General features: G+C 34.7%; 1 protein-coding gene across 1 annotated transcript in view; it reads left to right on the forward strand.

Moving 5' to 3' along the window:
• The window catches only part of SPTA1 (spectrin alpha, erythrocytic 1), a 134,266-nt gene that overhangs the window by 22,569 nt on the left and 93,129 nt on the right, over window positions 1–18,568 (forward strand). Inside the window, exons 13-15 of the mRNA XM_066366089.1 lie at window positions 15,011–15,088; window positions 15,229–15,384; window positions 16,546–16,750. Coding sequence (XP_066222186.1) covers window positions 15,011–15,088; window positions 15,229–15,384; window positions 16,546–16,750 — 439 coding nt within the window. The remainder of the gene's footprint in view (window positions 1–15,010; window positions 15,089–15,228; window positions 15,385–16,545; window positions 16,751–18,568) is intronic.

The following is an 18,568-nucleotide window of genomic DNA, read 5'->3' on the forward strand; positions in this document are numbered from 1 at the left end:
CAGTATAAATAGAAACTATTTGATCTATATTTGATATAGAACTGTTAGTTAAAATTTTGAAATGTATTATTTAAATTTTTTTTACTTTAGTAGTATCTCTATTTTGTTTTCTCTAACAATAACTAAATAATATCTATTCTTTCCCTTTATAAGTATATTTTCATCTTTGTGTTTCTCATCAAATGCTGCTAAAGCTTTCCTGTGAACCTTAATTTACAATGTCTGGAAAAAGTGGTCAATATATAAGCAAGGCCTAGAAACATATAAGCAAAAGTCCAGTATACTGTATCTTTTACTGTCTCATAGAATGGTACCGGTTTAAACTCACACACAGGCACACATACCACCATTATTGCAACAACAAAAATAATAATTAAATTCTAAGTCTCCCTTGTTAATCTTTAGCCATATAAGTTTTTGTTTATTCTCATTGTTAAAAGCTAATGGTGTAAAATAATTTTACTGTTTATAAAATGTTATCATTTATTTCAGATCATTTTCCTATTCTTAGTCAATCAATTTTTAGCTTTAGCAATCAGAAGGTCCATAAATGAATATGAGTAAAAATTTACTTCTATAGACATACAGTCAACTGGCTGCTGGCAGCAGGTTGCATCATGCCTTAGACCTTTTGCTGACCTGCCTCAACCTGACACTGGTGGCAGCTGCCTTCAATTTGCAGTGTGTCTGCTTCCACATACATCTAGGCTCACCACAGTCAGCCTCCATCTGCAGATCACTTTTTAGTTCCTAACAGGTAGCCCCGAGACAGTCATAGGCAGCATCTAACATTGTTCTGCACTGGAGTCCTGCTTAAGAAGCCTCAAAGCTATAACATTCAGTGGCCAACTTAAGACCATACCAGACAGAGTATAGTGAAGTTAGTTAAGTTCACAAGTGGCACATCAAAAGGAGGTCTTTACAGGCACTAAATTCTACTGGGGCAAATCCCTCTCTACAGGGGAAGCGCCTGCACAGAAGCTACTATATTGTGATCATGGCCGTTCCTGACAGCCAATCTGAGGGTCATTCCAATCCACTGATGTGCCATTAGCAATTAAGGCTCAACTACAACAGAAGGGCACACACAACTCACACAAGGGACATGCCTGAAGCACTTGGATCGTATGATCACTGAGACTATCACTAAGCCACCAAAGGATACCAAGTACATAAGGCCACCTGACCAGCACTGAGAGATATATCAATATAATACATAAAAATAAACACAGAATAGCAGTTAAAATTGGAATACATAAGAACAAGTCCTAAATGAAAGAACAGAAAAGAATCTCTAGAACTGAACTAAATGAAATGGAAACAATCAGTCTACCATATACAGAGCTCAAAACACTGGTTATAAGGATGCTCAATGAACTTAGAGGAAAAATAGATGACTTAAGTGCAAAACTTCAACAAAGAGATAGTAAACATAAAAAGGGGGTAAAAACCTTATAAAAGAACCAGTCAGAAATAAATAATTAAGTAACTAAAATGGAGAATAAATTAGAAGAAACCAACAGCAGTTAAGATGAAGCAGAGCATTGATCAATGATTTGAAAGACAAGGTAACAAAAAACACCAAATCATAAGAGCAAAAGAAATGAAAAAAAAAAACCTAATGAGAATTATCTAAAAAATATGTATGATTAGGGTACCAGAAGAAAAAGAGAGAGCAAGGGATTGAGATACTGTTTTAAAAAAATAATAGCTGAAAACATTCCTAACTTTGTGAAAGAAAAAGATAACACAAGTCTTGGAAGCAAAAAGCATTTTAAACAAGATGAACCTAAAGTGGCCCACACCAAGATACATCATAATTAAAATGGCAGAGTTTAAAAATGAAGAGAGACTTTTTAAAGCAACAAGAAAAAAAAATTAACTACAAAAAAACTTCCATAAATCTGTCAGCTAATTTTCAACATAAAACTTTCAGGACACAAAGAATTGGCACAAAATAAACCAAGTGATGCAAAACAAGAACCTACAGCCAAGACCACTCTACCCAGTAAGACTATTATTTAAAATTTTTAAAATAAAAATAAAAGGCTTTCTAGGCAAGAAAAAGCTAAAGCAGTTTATCACCACTGATCCAGTATTACAATAAATGTAAAAGGCACTTCTAGAAGAAGAAAAAGAAGGAGAAGAAAGAGAAAGAAAAAATATTAAAAATAAAATGACAGTAACTACATATCTATCAATAATCACTCCAAATGTAAATGGGTTCAATGCTTGAATCAAAACACATAGTGTTACTGAGTGAATAAGAAAACAATACCCATATTTATGCTTCTAGAAGAGAACAACTTCAGGGAGTGACATCAGAGGAAGGGAGGCCTAAGAAATCCCCTTGAAGTTTTAACTTGAAGAGCTATAATTTAACAAAGGATTCCTGCTCAACACACTAACACATCTGAGAAATTAGTGCATTGAAATATCCAAAAATGGGAATGTGGAAGCAAACCAAGTAAGTGGGAAGGAAGAAGAACTGACGTAGTGCCAGGGTCACAGCCCATGCCGGTCTCAGCTCAGAGAGGGGAAGAATCAGGTCGAGATGGCATTTCTTTCAGCTGGGAAAAGCAGAAAGATACAATTAACATTCCTGTGAGAGTGGTCAGTATGATGCCTGGCAAAAGCCAGTGACTTGGGCAGGAATGAAGGTCAGAGCTGAGGCCACAGTTGTCTGACAGTCACTATCACCAGACAGAGAAACAAAGCCATAGAGCTTAGCTGCATCCCTTCACCCTCCTAGAGCTAGCCCTGGGACCCAGAAGAATCTACGACAGTGAGTGTCAGATTGCAGAGCACATTATTTGCTGACTTGAGAACTGAAACTACAGAAATACCTTTCTCTGAGTGACAGTTGCACTTTGGGACTACTCTCAGGGAAAGAGAGAGATACAAAGGGGAGGTCACTGAAGCTGCCAATCACCATTATGGGAAAACAAAGATTCAAAGGCACTAGCTAAATTCTTGCAGCTCAGCCCATTCCCACTCATAGCTATTGCACTGCCAACAGCAAATGGCTGCAGGGGACAGCATATTCCCCTGCAGAGTTGGTGCCCTGATAACAAGGCTACCGGCTTAGAGAGAAGATGTGCACCCTCCTAGAACATAGGACACCTTCCGCAATCCCTTAGAGATCTGAAAAGCCAGAGATGTGCAAGAGAAACAAACAAACAAACAAAAATGCTTCAGCACCACCTATAGAAAACAATAAAAAGATTTCTATGAATCTGTTAGAAAATTGCCACTCTCACATCGATGTCCAGACAGAGAAGGAATTCATCAAATAACAAAACTAACCAAAGTAATGAAGCATCTCAGACAGAAAATTTATAAAATCTCCAGTAAATTAACTTCAAGACATGAAAATACATGATTTAAATGAAAGAGAATTCAAGATTGTAGTTCTGGAAAAACTCAATAAGATACAGAAAACACAAATAAGCAGTTTAATAAATAGGATGCAGAGGACCCAGGTTCAAAACTTTGAGGTCACTGGCTTGAGTATGGCTCATCTAGCTTAAGCACAGGCTCTCCAGCTTGAGCATGGAGTCACTCTTGAGCATGGGATCATAGACATGACCCCGTGGTTGCTGGCTTAGGTCACTCACTTGAAGCCTAAGGTTGCTGGTTTGAGTCCAAAGTTGCTGGCTTGTGTAAGGGGTCACTGGCTCAGTTGGAGCCCCCCTGGTCAAGGCACATACAGAAAGCAATTAATGAACAACTAAAATGTAACAATGAAGAATTGATGCTTCTCATCTCTCTCTCATCCTTTCTGTCTGTCCCTATCTGTCCCTCTCTCTGTCTTTTTCTCCATCTCTGTTTCTTTAGCTAAAAAAATAAAAATAAAAATAAAAATGGTTATAGGAAATCCTCATACATCAATAATTACCTTAAATATAAATAGACTAAACTCACCAATAAAAAGGCACTTAGCAAATTAGATGAAAAAGCAAAACCCAATCATATGATGCTTTTAGGAGACACATCTAAGTTGTGAAAACAAATATAGTCTTGAAGTAAAAGGATGAAAAATGATTCTCTAAGCAAATGGCATCCACAGAAAAGCAGGTGTAGCCAGAATGGGTGCTGAAGTAAAAGAGGAGACAAAGATAGACATTTTATAAATATTAAAAAATACAACACTACATCAAGAAATAACATTCTCAGTATATCTGTTCCAAGCAAAGAGCACTATATAACACAACTACCAACAGAACTAAAGGGAAAAACTGACAAAAACAAAGTCATGGTAGGGGAACTAAATCCTCACTAAAAGCTATGGATAAATTATCTAACCAAAAAAACCAATAAATAATGATTTTAAATGGACACATTAAACCAACTGAACATAATTAACATTTACAAGACCTTTTATTTAAGAACAGCATATTATACATCCTTCTCCTGTGCACATGGAGCATTCTCAAGGATAAACCATATATTGGAACACAAAACTAGCTTTAATAAATTTAAGAAGATTGAAATCAAGCCAAAAATATTCTCTAGTCATAATAATTTGAAATTAGAAATTAACTGCAAAAAGGAAGCAGAAGAAAATGCAAATATGTAGAGATTAAACAACATGTTACTAAAAAATGACAAGGTCAAAAGAAAAGGTGAGATTAAAAGACATATAGACACAAAAGAGAATAACAATAAAACATATGAAATATTTTCAATGCAGCAAAAGCAGTAATAAGAAAGTTTATATTTTTTCAGGCTTATTTCAAGAAACAAGAAACATCCCAAGTAAAAAAACTTAACAGTACATCTTAAAGAAATAGAGGGTGGGGAAAATTCATCCCAAATGCAGAAGATAAAAAAAAGTAATAAGTAGAGAGGAATTAAATAAAGTAGAGAACAAAAAAACTATACAAAAATTTAACACAACAAAGAACTGTTCTTTAAAAAGATTAATAAATTTGAAAAACTGTCTAAACTCACTGAGGAAAAAAGAGACAAGATAAAGAAACAGAATCAGGAATGAAGAAAGAAGTTACTACAGACACCGCAGAAATACAGAGGACCATACAAGAATAGTATCAATGACTATATGTCACTGAATTCAATAAACTAGAAGTAATGTATAAGTTATCAGAAATATATAACTTTCCTAGACTGAATTACAAAGAACTAAAAATCCTAACTAAACCAATCATCAAAGAGAAAATTGAACAACCATCATAAACGTCCCCAAATGTAGAAGTTCAAGACCAGATGGCCTCCCTAGTAAAGTTCTATCAAACATTCAAAAAAGATTTGATACCTATTGTTCTTAACCTCTTCCAAAAAATTGAACAAGAGGCAATACTTTCTAAAATATTTCATGATGCCTCTTACCAAAACTTAGCAAAGATAACACACTCACAAAAGTAAAAACCAATATCTCTGATTTTTGTATTCATAGATGCAAATGTCCTAAACAAAATACTAGCAAATCAAATACAGAAATATATTAAAAAGAAAATATATTACAACCAAGTAGGTTTTTTTACAGGGGCACAGGATTGTTCACCATACACAAAGCTATCAATGTAATACATGACATTAACAAAATAAAAGTTAGAATTATATGATTACATTAATAAATGCAGAAAAAGCATTTGACAAAATACATCTATTTATGATTAAAATACTCAATAAAGTGGGTATAGAAGGAATGTACCCCAAAGTAATAGACTGTTAATGACAAACCCTCAGCTAATATTATGAAAAGCTTTCCTTTAATCTCATGAAAAAGAAAAGGATGCTCACTCTCACCACTCTTAATCAACATAGTACTGAAAGCCTTAGTCAGAGCAATCAGGCAAGAGAAAGAAATAAAAGACATTTAAATTGAGAATTAAGAAGTAAAATTGTGCCTGACCAGGCAGTGGCACAGTGAATAGAGTGTTGGACTGGGATGCAGAGGACCCAGTTTCGAGACCCCGAGGTAGCCAGCTCGACCTCGGGCTCATCTGGTTTGAGCAAAGCTCACCAGCTTGGACCCAAGGTTGCTGGCTCGAGCAAGGGGTTATTCAGTCTGCTGAAGGCCCGTGGTCAAGGCACATATGAGAAAGCAATCATTGAACAACTAAGGTGTCGCAACAAAAAACTGATGATTGATGCTTCTCATCTCTCTCTGTCTCTGTCTATCCCTCTCTCTGACTCTCTCTCTCTGTTAAAAAAAATAAAGAAAGAAAATTGTCATTTTGCAGGTGACATGATTCTTTATATAAATACAACCCTATATATTCCAGTAAAAAAACTATTAAAACAATAAACACCTACAGTAAAGTTGCAAGAACATAATCAATGTACAAAATGCTGTTACATTATTTTATACTAACAATGAAGTTTTAGGAAAAGAAATGGAAAAACAGTTCCACTTGCAATTGCAATGAAAAGAATAAAATACTTAGAAATAAATTTATCAAATGATGTGAAAAATTTAAACACTTAAAACTACAAAGCATTATTAAAAGATATTGAAAAAGACACACAAAAATGGAAGATATTCCATGTTTATGAATTGAAAAAATCAACATACCAATATTTCCCTATGTATAATAAGATGCACCTTAATATTGGGGCCCAAAATTTGAAAAAAAAATTACATCAAGTTTTATTCATCATAGAATTCATACAACTCCTCATTACTGTCAAAACTCCCATCCATTAGCTTGTCCTCATCTGTGTCTGATGATGAATCACTGTCTTTGAGTGCAAAAACAAGCATGAAAAAGCAGGAAATGCAAGTAAAAAAAAGACTACAACGACTGTATAAAATGCACCCAGTTTTTAGACCCCAAATTTTTTTTAAAAAGGTGTATCATATATATTGGGAAATATGATAGTTAAAATGACCATACTACCCAAAACAATATACAAATTTAATGCAATCCCATCAAAATCCCAATAGTAATTTTTAAAGAAATTGAACTGTAAATCATCAGAATTTTGTGGAAGCACAATAGACCCCAAATAGCCAAAGCAATTCTGATTCAAGATTAAAGCCAGAGGCAGTACATGCCATTACATCAAATTATACTACTAAGCAACACTAATCAAAACAGCATGGTACCTGCAGAAAAATAAATACATAGATAAATGGAACATAAATGAGAACCTGGAAATAAACCCATGTGTAAATGGGTAAATATATATAATATATATATATATATATATATATATATATATATATATATATATATATATATATATATTTTTAGTGAGGGAGACAAAAGGAGAGAGACAAGAAGGTTGAGAGATAAGAAACATCAACTCAAAGCTTCAACATTTCAGTTGTTCATTTATTATTTCTCATATGTGCCTTAACCAGGGGGCTCTAGCCAAGCCAGTGACCCTTTGCTCAAGCCAGTGATCAAGGCAGCAACCTTGGGCTTCAGGCCAGTGACCTTCGGGCTCAAGCTAGTGACCATGGCATTATGTCAACAATCCCATGTTTAAACTGGCAGCCCTGAACTTGAGCTGGTGAGCCTATGCTCAAGTGAGCAACCCGGAGTTTTGAACTTGGCACTTCTGCATCCCAGGTTGACATTCTTTCCACTGTGCCACCATCAGTCAGGCAGTGGACAAATAAATAATTTTTACAAAGGAACCAAGAACATACAATGAAACAAAGAAAGCTTCTTTAATAAATGGTGCTGGGAATATAAGAAAGCCACATGGAGAAGAATGAAATTAGACTACAGTTTATCCCCATATTTGAAAATTATCTTAAAATATATCAAAACCCTAAATACAAGATCTGAAATAATAAATTTCATAGAAGAAAGTAGTCGTACTAAACTTATGAACTTTAGTCTTTGAGAAAATTTTATGTATTTGACCCAAAGGCAAGAGAAGTAAAGGCAAAACTAACTGAATAAGATTATATCAAACTACATACTTCCGCACAGTAAATAAAACCAACAAAATAAAGAGACTACCAACCAAACTGGAGAAGATTTTTGCAGACAACAACACTGACAAAAGGTTACTATAAAAAATATAAAAAGAACTCATACAACTCAACCCCAAACAAACAATCCAATTAAAAATGGCAGAGGACCTGAGCAGATATTTCTTCCAAAAAGATATGCAAATAGCCAACAGATATATGAAAAGATGCTCAATTTCACTAACTGTTAGGGGAATGCTAATCAAAACTACAATGAGATGCCTCCTTATACAGTACTTGTTAGAATAGCTATTACCAACAAGAAAAGTAATAGTAAGTATTGAAGGAGTTGTGGAAAGCAAAGAACCCTCATTTTTGCTGGTAGGAATCTACTCTGGGACAACTACTATACAAATAATTAAGAATAGAGTTACCATATAACCCAGCAAACACACCTCTAGATATCTACTCGACAGTTTTGACAAGATTTATTCTCAAAGGTATATATATTCCCACTTATGTTCACTGCAGCATTATTCATGGTGGCCAAGACATGGAAACAATTGAAGTATCTTTTGGTAAATGATTGGATAAAGATGTGATCCATATGTACAATGGAATACTATTCAGTATAAGAAAAGATAAAATTGCCATTTGTGACAATATAAATGGATTTTAAGAACATCATGCTAAATGAAATAAGTTAGAAAAAGTAAAAACCATATGATTTCATTCATATATGGGATATGAAACTGAAAGCCACAAATGAATGAACAAGAAAAATAAATGAACAAAGACTCATAGACACAGACAACAGTATATCAGAGAGAATATAGCAGTTATCAGAGAGAATGGGGTGTAGTAAAGGGTGAAGAGAGTAAAATATATGATAACAGACAAAATTTTGACTTTGGATAGTGGTCCCACAATGCAGTATTCAGATGATATATCAGAATTGTACACTTGAAACCTATATAATTTTATTCATTTTATTTATATAATTTTATACTTAAAACATAAATTTTATTTCACACATGGAATAAAAATAAAGAGATGAAAAAAATATTTTATGAAAATGGAAAGCTTAGAAAAGCTGAGTTAGCAATACTTAGGTCAGACAAATTGGACTTTCAAACAAAGGATATAATAAGAACAAAGAATTACATAACCATAAAGAGATCAATTGAACAAGAGGATATAACCTTTGTAAACATTTATACAGCTGCCTGACCAGGTGGTGGTGCAGTGGATAGAGCATCGGACTGGGATGCAGAGGATCCAAGTTCAAAACCCCGAGGTCACTGGCTTGAGTGTGGATTCACTAGCTTGAGTGTGAGGTCACTGGCTTAAGCATGGGATCACAGATATGACCCCATGGTCACTGGCTTGAGCCCAAAGGTTGCTGGCTTGAAGCTCAAAGTCATTAGTTTGAGCCAAAGGTTGCTGGCTTGAGCAAGGGGTCCCTCACTCTACCGTACCCCCTGATCAAGGTACATATGAGAAAGCAATCAATGAACAAGTAAGGAGACTAAGGAGCCACAACAAAGAATTGATGCCTCTTATCTCTCTTCCCTCCTGTCTGTCCTTATCTGTCCCTCTCTCTGTATCTCTCTCTGTCTCTGTCACACACACACACACACACACACACACACACACACACACAAAGAAAACAAAAAACATTTATACAACTGACATAAATACACCTAAATATATAAAGCAAATATTGATGAACATAATGGAAAGAGTTGAAAGTAATACAGTCACAGTAGGGGGTTTTAAAAACCTGTTGACATCAATGGATAGATCTTTCAATTAGAAAAGCAACAAGTAAACAACAACCTTAGGGGGTTTTAAAAACCTGTTGACATCAATGGATAGATCTTTCAATTAGAAAAGCAACAACAAGTAAACAACAACCTTAAATAACACAATAGACTACATGGATTTAATTAATATTTTAAAGCATTTCACCCCAAAGCAGAATAATATTCTTTCTTTTTATGTGCACATGGAACATTTTGCAAGATAAATCATATATTAGGCCACTAAACAAGTCCTAATAATTTTAAGAAGTTTGAAATTATATCAAGCATCTTCTATGACCATAATGATATAAAAATTAGAAATCAACAATAAGAAATAATTGAAAAATTCATGGATGCTAAGCATCATGTTACTAAACAATGAATGTATTAACAATGGTTTCAAGGAAGAAATCAAAAGATACTTAGAGACAAATGAAAAGGAAAACAGAGCACCCAAAATCTTGGGAAACAGAGGAAATAGTCCTAAGAGGGCAATTCATAGCAATACAGATCTACCTCAAGAAACTAGACAAATCTGTAATAAATAATTAAACTTTAAAGGAACTAGAAAACAACAACAAAAATAATGCCCTAAGAGACTACAAAAAGGAACTTTTAAAGATAAGAGCAGAAATAAAAAAAGAGTCTAAAATAAGAACAGAACAAAAATTGATGAAACCAAGAGCTGGTTCTTTCAAAGGTAAACAGAATTAAGAAAAAGACTTATCAAGAAAAAAATAAAAACTCAAAATAAAAAATGAAAGAGGAGAAGTGACAAATTATAGCACAGCAATACAAAGGTTTATAAGAAAATACCGTGAACAATTTTATGCCAATGAATTATACAATCTGAAAGAAATAGATAATTTTCCAGAAACATACAATCTTTGAAGAGGGAATCAAAAAGAAACAGAAAATCTGAACAAATCAATTACAATCAACAAAATCAAAGCAGTAATTAAAACCTCCCAACAATAAAATAAATGTCCTGGACTGGATGGCTACAGAATTGAACTTTACAAAACACTTAAAGAAATACACCTGTCCTTCTCAAAATACTTTACAAATTCTAGAATAGATTAGACTCCCAAGCTTATTTTATGAGACCAGATATATACAAATTCCAAAAGAAGACAAAGCAAACAAAAAAAAAAAAAAGGAGAAAAAATTATAAGCAAATATTCTTAATGAACATAGATGCAAAAATCCTTTTTTTCTTTTTTTTGTATTTTTTCAAAGTTAGAAACAGGGAGGCAATCAGACAGACTCCCCCACATGTGCCTGACTGGTATCCACCTGGCATGCCCACCAGGGGGAAATGCTCTGCCCATCTGGGGCATTGCTCCATTGCAGCCAGAGCCATTCTAGCATCTGAGGTGGAGGCCATGGAGCCATCCTCAGTGCCCAAGCCAACCTCACTCCAATGGAGCCCTGGCTGTAGGAGGGGAAGAGAGAGATAGAGAAGGAGAGGGGGAAGGGTGGAGAAGCAGATGGGTGCTTCACCTGTGTGCCCTGACTGGGAATTGAACCCAGGACTTCCACATGCCAGACTGATGCTCTATTGCTGAACCAACTGACCAGGGCCAGATGCAAAAATCTTAAACAATATATTATCAAACTGAATTCAACAATAAATTCAAGAGCTCATAAACCATAATCAAGTAGGATTCATTCCTGAATACAAGATTGGTGCAACATCTATAAATCAATTAATATGATATACCACATGAACAAAATGAAGGATAAAAATTATATCATATTAGTAGTTTCAGATCTAGAAATTTATAAAATCTAACATTAACCTGCCCAAACAGTGACACAGTGGATAAAATGTTGGTCTCAGATGCTGAAGACCGAGGTTCTAAACCCCGAGGTCACTGGCTTGAGCAAGAGATCACTGGCTCAGCTGGCTCTCTCAGGTCAAGGCACGTATAAGAAAGCAATCAATGAACAACTAAGCTGCCATAACTAACTATGAGTTGATGCTTCTCATCTCTCTCCCTTCCTCTCTGTCCCAATGTGTCTATCTTTCTCTCTCTCACTAAATATAAATAAATAAATAAATGTATTTCAACACCACTCATGATGAAAATTCTAAGCAAATGGGAATAGAGGAAACATATCTCAACATGATAAAAGTCATATATGACATACCCACAGCTAACATTGTACTCAAAACTAAAAGTGTTTCAAGATGTCCCCTTTTACCACTCTTATTGAACATATTGGAATTCCTAGCCACAACAATCAGACAAGAATAAGAAATAAAAAGCATTCAAATTGGAAAGGAAGAAGTAAAATGGTCATTATTGACAGATGATATAACTGTATATAGAAAATCCTGAAGAGTTCATCCTAAAACTACTAGAAATAATAAATAAAATCAGAAAAGTAGCAGTATAAAAAATAAATATTTAAAAATTGTTGGAATTTTTACACCAGTAGTGAACTATCAGAAAGAGAAAGTAAGAAAGCAATCTTCTTTACAAATTGCCATTTAACCAAGGAGGCAAAAGATTGTACTTTAAAATTTATCAGACACCGAAAAAATAAATTGAAAAAAAAGTAAATAAATGGAAGAATATGCTTGAGGAGAGGAAGAATTAACATTATTAAAATGTCCATACTACCTAAAGCAATTTATAGATTTAATGTAATTTCTATCAAAATACCAATGAAGTTTTTCACAGAAAAAAATAATGCAAAATTTATATAAAACCATAAAAGATCTTGAATAACCACAGCAATCTTGAGAAAAAGAACAAAGTTGGAGGTATTCTGCTTTCTGATATCAAACTATACATGTCTATAGTAATCAAAACAGCATGGTACTGGCATACAAACAGACACACATCTAGAGAGCACAGGATTATTTGTATGGTCCATTAATATTTGACAACAGAGGTAAGAACATACAATTGGGTAAAGCCTGTCTGTTCAATAAATTGTGTTGGGAAAATTGGGCAGATACATGTAAAGATCACTCTCTTAAACCATGCACAAGAATAAACTCAAAATGGATTAAAGGCTTAAATATAAGACTAAAAACAATAAAACTTTTAGAATAAAACACAGGCAGTAAAATCTATGACTTTTCTCCAAGCAATATTTTTTTCTGATCTATCTCCTCAAGCAAGAAGAAAAAATATGTAAATGAGATTACATTAAACTAAAAATTTTCTCACCACAGAGGAAACCAACAGCAACAAAAGAGAAACTATTGGCCATGACTGAGTAGCTCATTTGGTTAGAGCATCACCCCCAATATGCCAAGGTTGTGGGTTCAATCCCCAGTCAGAGCACATACAAGAATCAACTAATGAATGCATGAATAAGTTGAACAACAAATTCATGTCTCTCTCTTTTTCTGTCCCTTCTTCTCTATCTAAAATCAATAAATAAGTTTTTTAAAAGGCCATCTATTGAATGTAAGAAGATATCTTCCAATGACACATTTGATTGTGGTTAATATCCACAAATTATAAAGAAATCATACAACTTGTCCCTGGCCAATTGGCTCAGTGGTAGAGCATTGGCCTGGCATGTGGAAGTCCAGGTTCTATTCCAGGCCAGGGCACACAGGAGAAGTGCCCATCTGCTTCTCCCCTCATCCCCCTCTTCTTTCTCTCTCTCTCTCTCTCTCTCTTCCCCTCCTGCAGCCAAGGCTCCATTGGAGCAAAAGTTGGCCTGGGTGCTGAGGATGGCTTCGTGGCCTCTGCCTCAGGTACTGGAATGGCTCTATTTGCAACGGAGCAACACCCTAGATGAGCAGAACATTTCCCCCTAGTGGGCTTGCTGGATGGATCTCAGGTGCATGCATGTGGAAGTCTGTCTCTCTGCCTCCCCACTTCTCACTTCAGAAAAATACAAAAAAAAAAGAAAAAAAATCATACAACTTAACACCAAAAAAACAAACAAACAAAAAACACACAAACAATCCAATTAAAAAATAGCAAAGGAACTGAATAGACACTTCTTCAAAGAGGACATACAGCTGGCCAATAAGCATATGAAAAGATGTTTAACATCACTAATCATTAGAGAAATGCAAATTAAAAACCACAATGAGATATTACCTCATACCTGTCAGAGTGGCTATCATCAATATATCAACAAATAGAAGTGTTGACAAGAATGTGGAAAAAGGGAACCTTCATGCACTGATGGTGGGAATGCAGACTGGTGCAGCCACTTGGAAAGCAGCATGGAGGTTCTTTAAAAAATTTAAAATAGAACTATTGTATGATCCAGTAATTTCACTTCTGGGTATATATCTAAAGAAACCCAAAACACTAATTTGAAAGAATATATGCACCCCTATTTTAATTGCATCATATGATCAACAGCCAAGAAGATATGGAAGCAACCTAAGTGCCCATCAATAGACAAGTAGATAAATGAGTGGTGGTACATACATACAATAAAATATTACTCAGTCATAAAAAAAAGTAAAATCTTACCATTTGTGATGGCATGGATGGAACTAGAGTTTATTATGTGAAGTGAAATAAGTCAGCCAGAGAAAGGCAAATACCATATGATTTCACTTCCATGTGGAATCTAAAGAACAAAATATCAGACGAAATTGATGTAGACTCAGATACAGAGAACAGTTTGATGGTTGCTAGATAGGTGGGGGATAGGGAACTAAGTAAAAACGTTAAAGAGAGTAGGCAATATAAATTGGCAGTTACATAATAGTGATAGGATGTAAAGTACAGCATAGTATATATAGTCAACAATATTGTAATAAGTGTGTATGTTGCCAGGTGGGTACTATAATTATCAAGAGATAGCACTAAAATCATCTTTGTAAATTATATAGTTGTCTAATAACTCTTGTACACCTAAACTAATATAAAATAATATTGAATGTCAATATTTGGAAATTTAAAAAAATTTACCTGTAGATTTTTGACTCCTTTCTTCATGTAGCTAGAAATGTAGATGTAATTCTTATGCTTGATATAAATGCATAGATATAAGATTGATTGATTGATAAATTGGCCATTGTACATAGCAATATCAATAGTGCTTGTTCTTAAAAATCTAAGAATAGATAAAATATTCACCTTGTGACATCAGAATTTATTTACTACAACCTAGATTTTTAAAAATATAGATTGTGGCATAGAGAAGGTAACTGACTTGCTTAAGGTCTACATTCTGAAATATAATTCATAACAGAAATTAGAGGTAAAACCTCTTCCCACATTATCATGATTCCTTCTTTAAATAGCTACCCAAACTGTGGCCATATACTCAGTGGTCAATGAGGTAAAATAAGCCTACTTTGTTTTGTTCTGTTTTTCAGACATTAGACAAGACTGCAACCAAACTGATTGACAATGATCATTATGATTCAGAAAACATCGCTGCTCTCAGGGATGGGGTATGTTTAAGGGCTTATATGTGCCTGTCTGTGAACTAGGGTCAGGGGAAATGTCTGGGGCATGATGACCAATGTAAGCAGTGAATCTCATGTGTCCACATTTGGTTTAGCTGACAATGAGTTTGCTCATGGTTTTGCAGCTGTTGGCTCGGAGGGATGCCCTACGGGAAAGGGCTGCAACTCGGCGCAGATTGCTGAAGGATTCGTTGCTTCTGCAGCAGCTATACCAAGACTCAGATGATCTGAAGAATTGGATTAACAAAAAGAAAAAGTTAGCAGATGATGAAGATTATAAAGTAAGCAAGGTTTTCCAGCCTTGGACATATTCATCAGAACTTAGTTTCATGGAATTACAGTCTTAAAGCTGTAAAGACCATAGAATTCAGTGAGTAAGCCTCATTTTATAGATGAGGAGACAAAGTCTCAGAGAAAGGCAATAATTCCCATAATCTAGCTGAGAGCTAAGGATCTAGTTTCCATTGTTCCTATACCTGGCTGTCCATCACCCTTTTTTTCCAGCATAATTTCTAATGGTCCTTAATAGAAAAGGTAAGGGAGGGATTACTCCTTATTTAGCTCTTTGTTGTCCCTTTATCTCCTCTTTTGCTCCCCTCTACATATTTATAGTAGAAAATCTTGTGTTTGATCCTAATGCACATTCAGATTTACTGGGAGCTACTTGAAACTCAAAAGTAACCTAAGGGTTTGGTATAATGTAGACTTACAGAGTCTTGTAGTTGGTAGGGAACAACACTAATTTTATAGATGAGGAAATCAGGGATTTAATTATGGAGTCAGTTGCCCAAAGTTATTCAATTATTTAGAAGGCAGTTTAATGAAAGTGGGTTAGAGAAATGAATTTTGAAAGTGAATCTGGACTTGAATTTTCTCCCTCTTGTTTCAGTTTGTGTTACTTTGGGAAATTCCTGAATTATCATTTATTCTTAAATGTATACTTCAGATCCTTTTGTTCATATATATTTATAAAACTATAAGAACTACTGCCTCAACTATACCTTTTATTCTATAGAACTCATCACCATTTGCTTATGTTCTCTAGAGGAGTAATGGTTTCCAGTGAATTTAGGGTAGACAGATCTTCTCTGTATGGGGCAATATGATGAAGCGTAGATATACTAGGACAGAAAGAAAAATAATTTTTACTCTTCATGACAGTTCTGATTGATTGTTATTTCTTGTGTGGGATGTCAAATTCAAAATGATCATCAGGCCATATCCAGATTCAGTACAAATAAATGCAGGGCTTGTTAGCCATGTGTGCCATGTTTATAGAAAGAAAAATTGGTCACATAGGTTTCCTAAGTATTCTTTAACTCTGTACTTGGACAAGAATAGTTCGACCTTCTAACTTCTTCTTAGTACATAGTGAGAAGTAACCACTGTACTCAAAACGTTTCTCTTCCTTTTATTTTATTTTATTTTTCACCTTGTCTTAGGATGCACAGAACTTGAAGAGCCGGGTTCAAAAACAGCAAGTCTTTGAAGAAGAATTGGCAGCTAATGAGATCCTACTCAACAACCTAAAGAAAACTGGCCAGGAGATGATTGAGGGTAGTCACTATGCCTCTGACAGTGTGGCCGCTCGTCTGACTGAAGTTGCCAGCCTCTGGAAGGAATTACTGGAGGCTACAGCGCAGAAAGGTTAGAAGCAGAGGTTTTGTTAAAAGATTAATTCTTAAATTCTGAAAACTACCATTTTCATCTTTACCACCTGGCTTTTGCCTGTGACCTCTATAAGAAAGGATGCTAATCATTTGCTGCTTCTTTGTCTCTTCCTCCATTGGACAAGTAGTTTTCAAAATCCAACCTAAATTAATCACATTATAAATTTACAAAATTTTGTCTTCTCCATGCATGTAGTTTTTAACTAAAACTACTTTTGTTTTATTTACTTTTCAAAAAATTCTTCTTGAATAAATATTTAGCAACCATGAATTCTGTATTAGCTATGTACCTAAAACCAGTGTAAACTGTTTTATGTATGTATTTGGTTCCATAGACAAGACAAGATATTATGACCCAGGTAAATTAAACATTAAAATATTGTCAGTTCCACATGTGATGTTCCCATAATATTTCATTTTTATAAATAGGGCTTGATGACTTGTTGCTTTTTCTTTTTAACCTATCTTGAAGTGTTCAAGTTCTGCTATAAGCTCTTAAATTTTTTTCCACATTCTTACTTGAATGCTTCTACTTACATTTAACCTCACCTCTTGTTGAGGGCAATCAATTATCATAATTAACACAAATAATGAGGTTCTCTTGTTAATATTCTCTTTGTTCTAAACATCCTCTGTAGACATAACTCTGCCCTGATATAGAAGAGATAAAGCATACTGATTTTGTTTGATATCATTCTAATTTTTGGTTTAGGGGAAAAAATATGACTGGATATAAAAATAAAAAATTCTTATTACTTCCCACCATCAGGAAATGCAGTAATTGCTACATAGAAATAATGTAAAATTTTACTATAAGATCATAGAATAAAAAGTTTATCTGGGAACTGTACATAATCAATACTTTTTTGGAAAAAAAATTGTGGGGCATGGTTTTTGATGAAAAACAGGCACTAAGAGGGGTCCAACAAAGTTCTGAGAAAGACATTTATAAAAATATACTTCAAAATTTTAAACTGAGCTAAGCCCATGTTTTATAATTCTCTTGGAAAGTGCAGTGTTTGGGTTTGAATCCCTTTAAAAAGGAGGTATCAACAAAGAGCTAGAAATAACATGAAAATACTCAAACTATTTAAAAGCTAACACAAGAGTAGTGTATCTCACTGGGAATGAACTTATTGTTCTGTTCTTTTTTTTTTTTTTTAAGAACAATACTTGGCCCTGAAAGGTTGGCTCAGTGGTAGAATATTGGGCTGGCATGTGGATGTACCAGGTTCGGTTTCCAGTCAGAACACACAGGAGAAGCAACCATCTCTGTTGCTCCACTCTGTTCCCTTTCTCTCTCCCTGCTCTGTCCTTTACCCTCCTGCAACCATGTTTCAGTTTGAGTACATCGCCCAAGCACTGAGGATGGCTCCATAGAGCATCCACCTCAGATGCTAAAAATAGCTCAGTTGAAAGCATGGCCCCAGATGGGCAGACCATTGGCCCCAGACAGAAGTTGCCCGATAGGTCCTGGTTGGAGCACATGTGGGAGTCTGTCTCTCTATTTCCCTTTCTCTCATTTGTAAAGAGAGAGAGAAATACTTTATTCAAAAACAAATACCATCTTTGCATCTCCAGAATATATTAAAAATATAAAAATAAAATAAAAAGGGTTAAAAAATATCAAGTTCTACAAATGTAAGGTGATTTCTTTTTTTTTTAAAGATTTTATTTATTCATTATAGAGAGGGGAGAGAGAGAGAAAGAGAGAGAGAGAGAGAGAAGGGGGTAGGAGCGGGAAGCATCAACTCCCATATGTGCCTTGACCAGACAAGCCCAGGGTTTTGAACTG

This window comes from Saccopteryx leptura, chromosome 2 (genome assembly GCF_036850995.1).
Source record: "Saccopteryx leptura isolate mSacLep1 chromosome 2, mSacLep1_pri_phased_curated, whole genome shotgun sequence".
In the NCBI taxonomy this organism is placed as follows: Eukaryota; Metazoa; Chordata; class Mammalia; order Chiroptera; family Emballonuridae; genus Saccopteryx; species Saccopteryx leptura.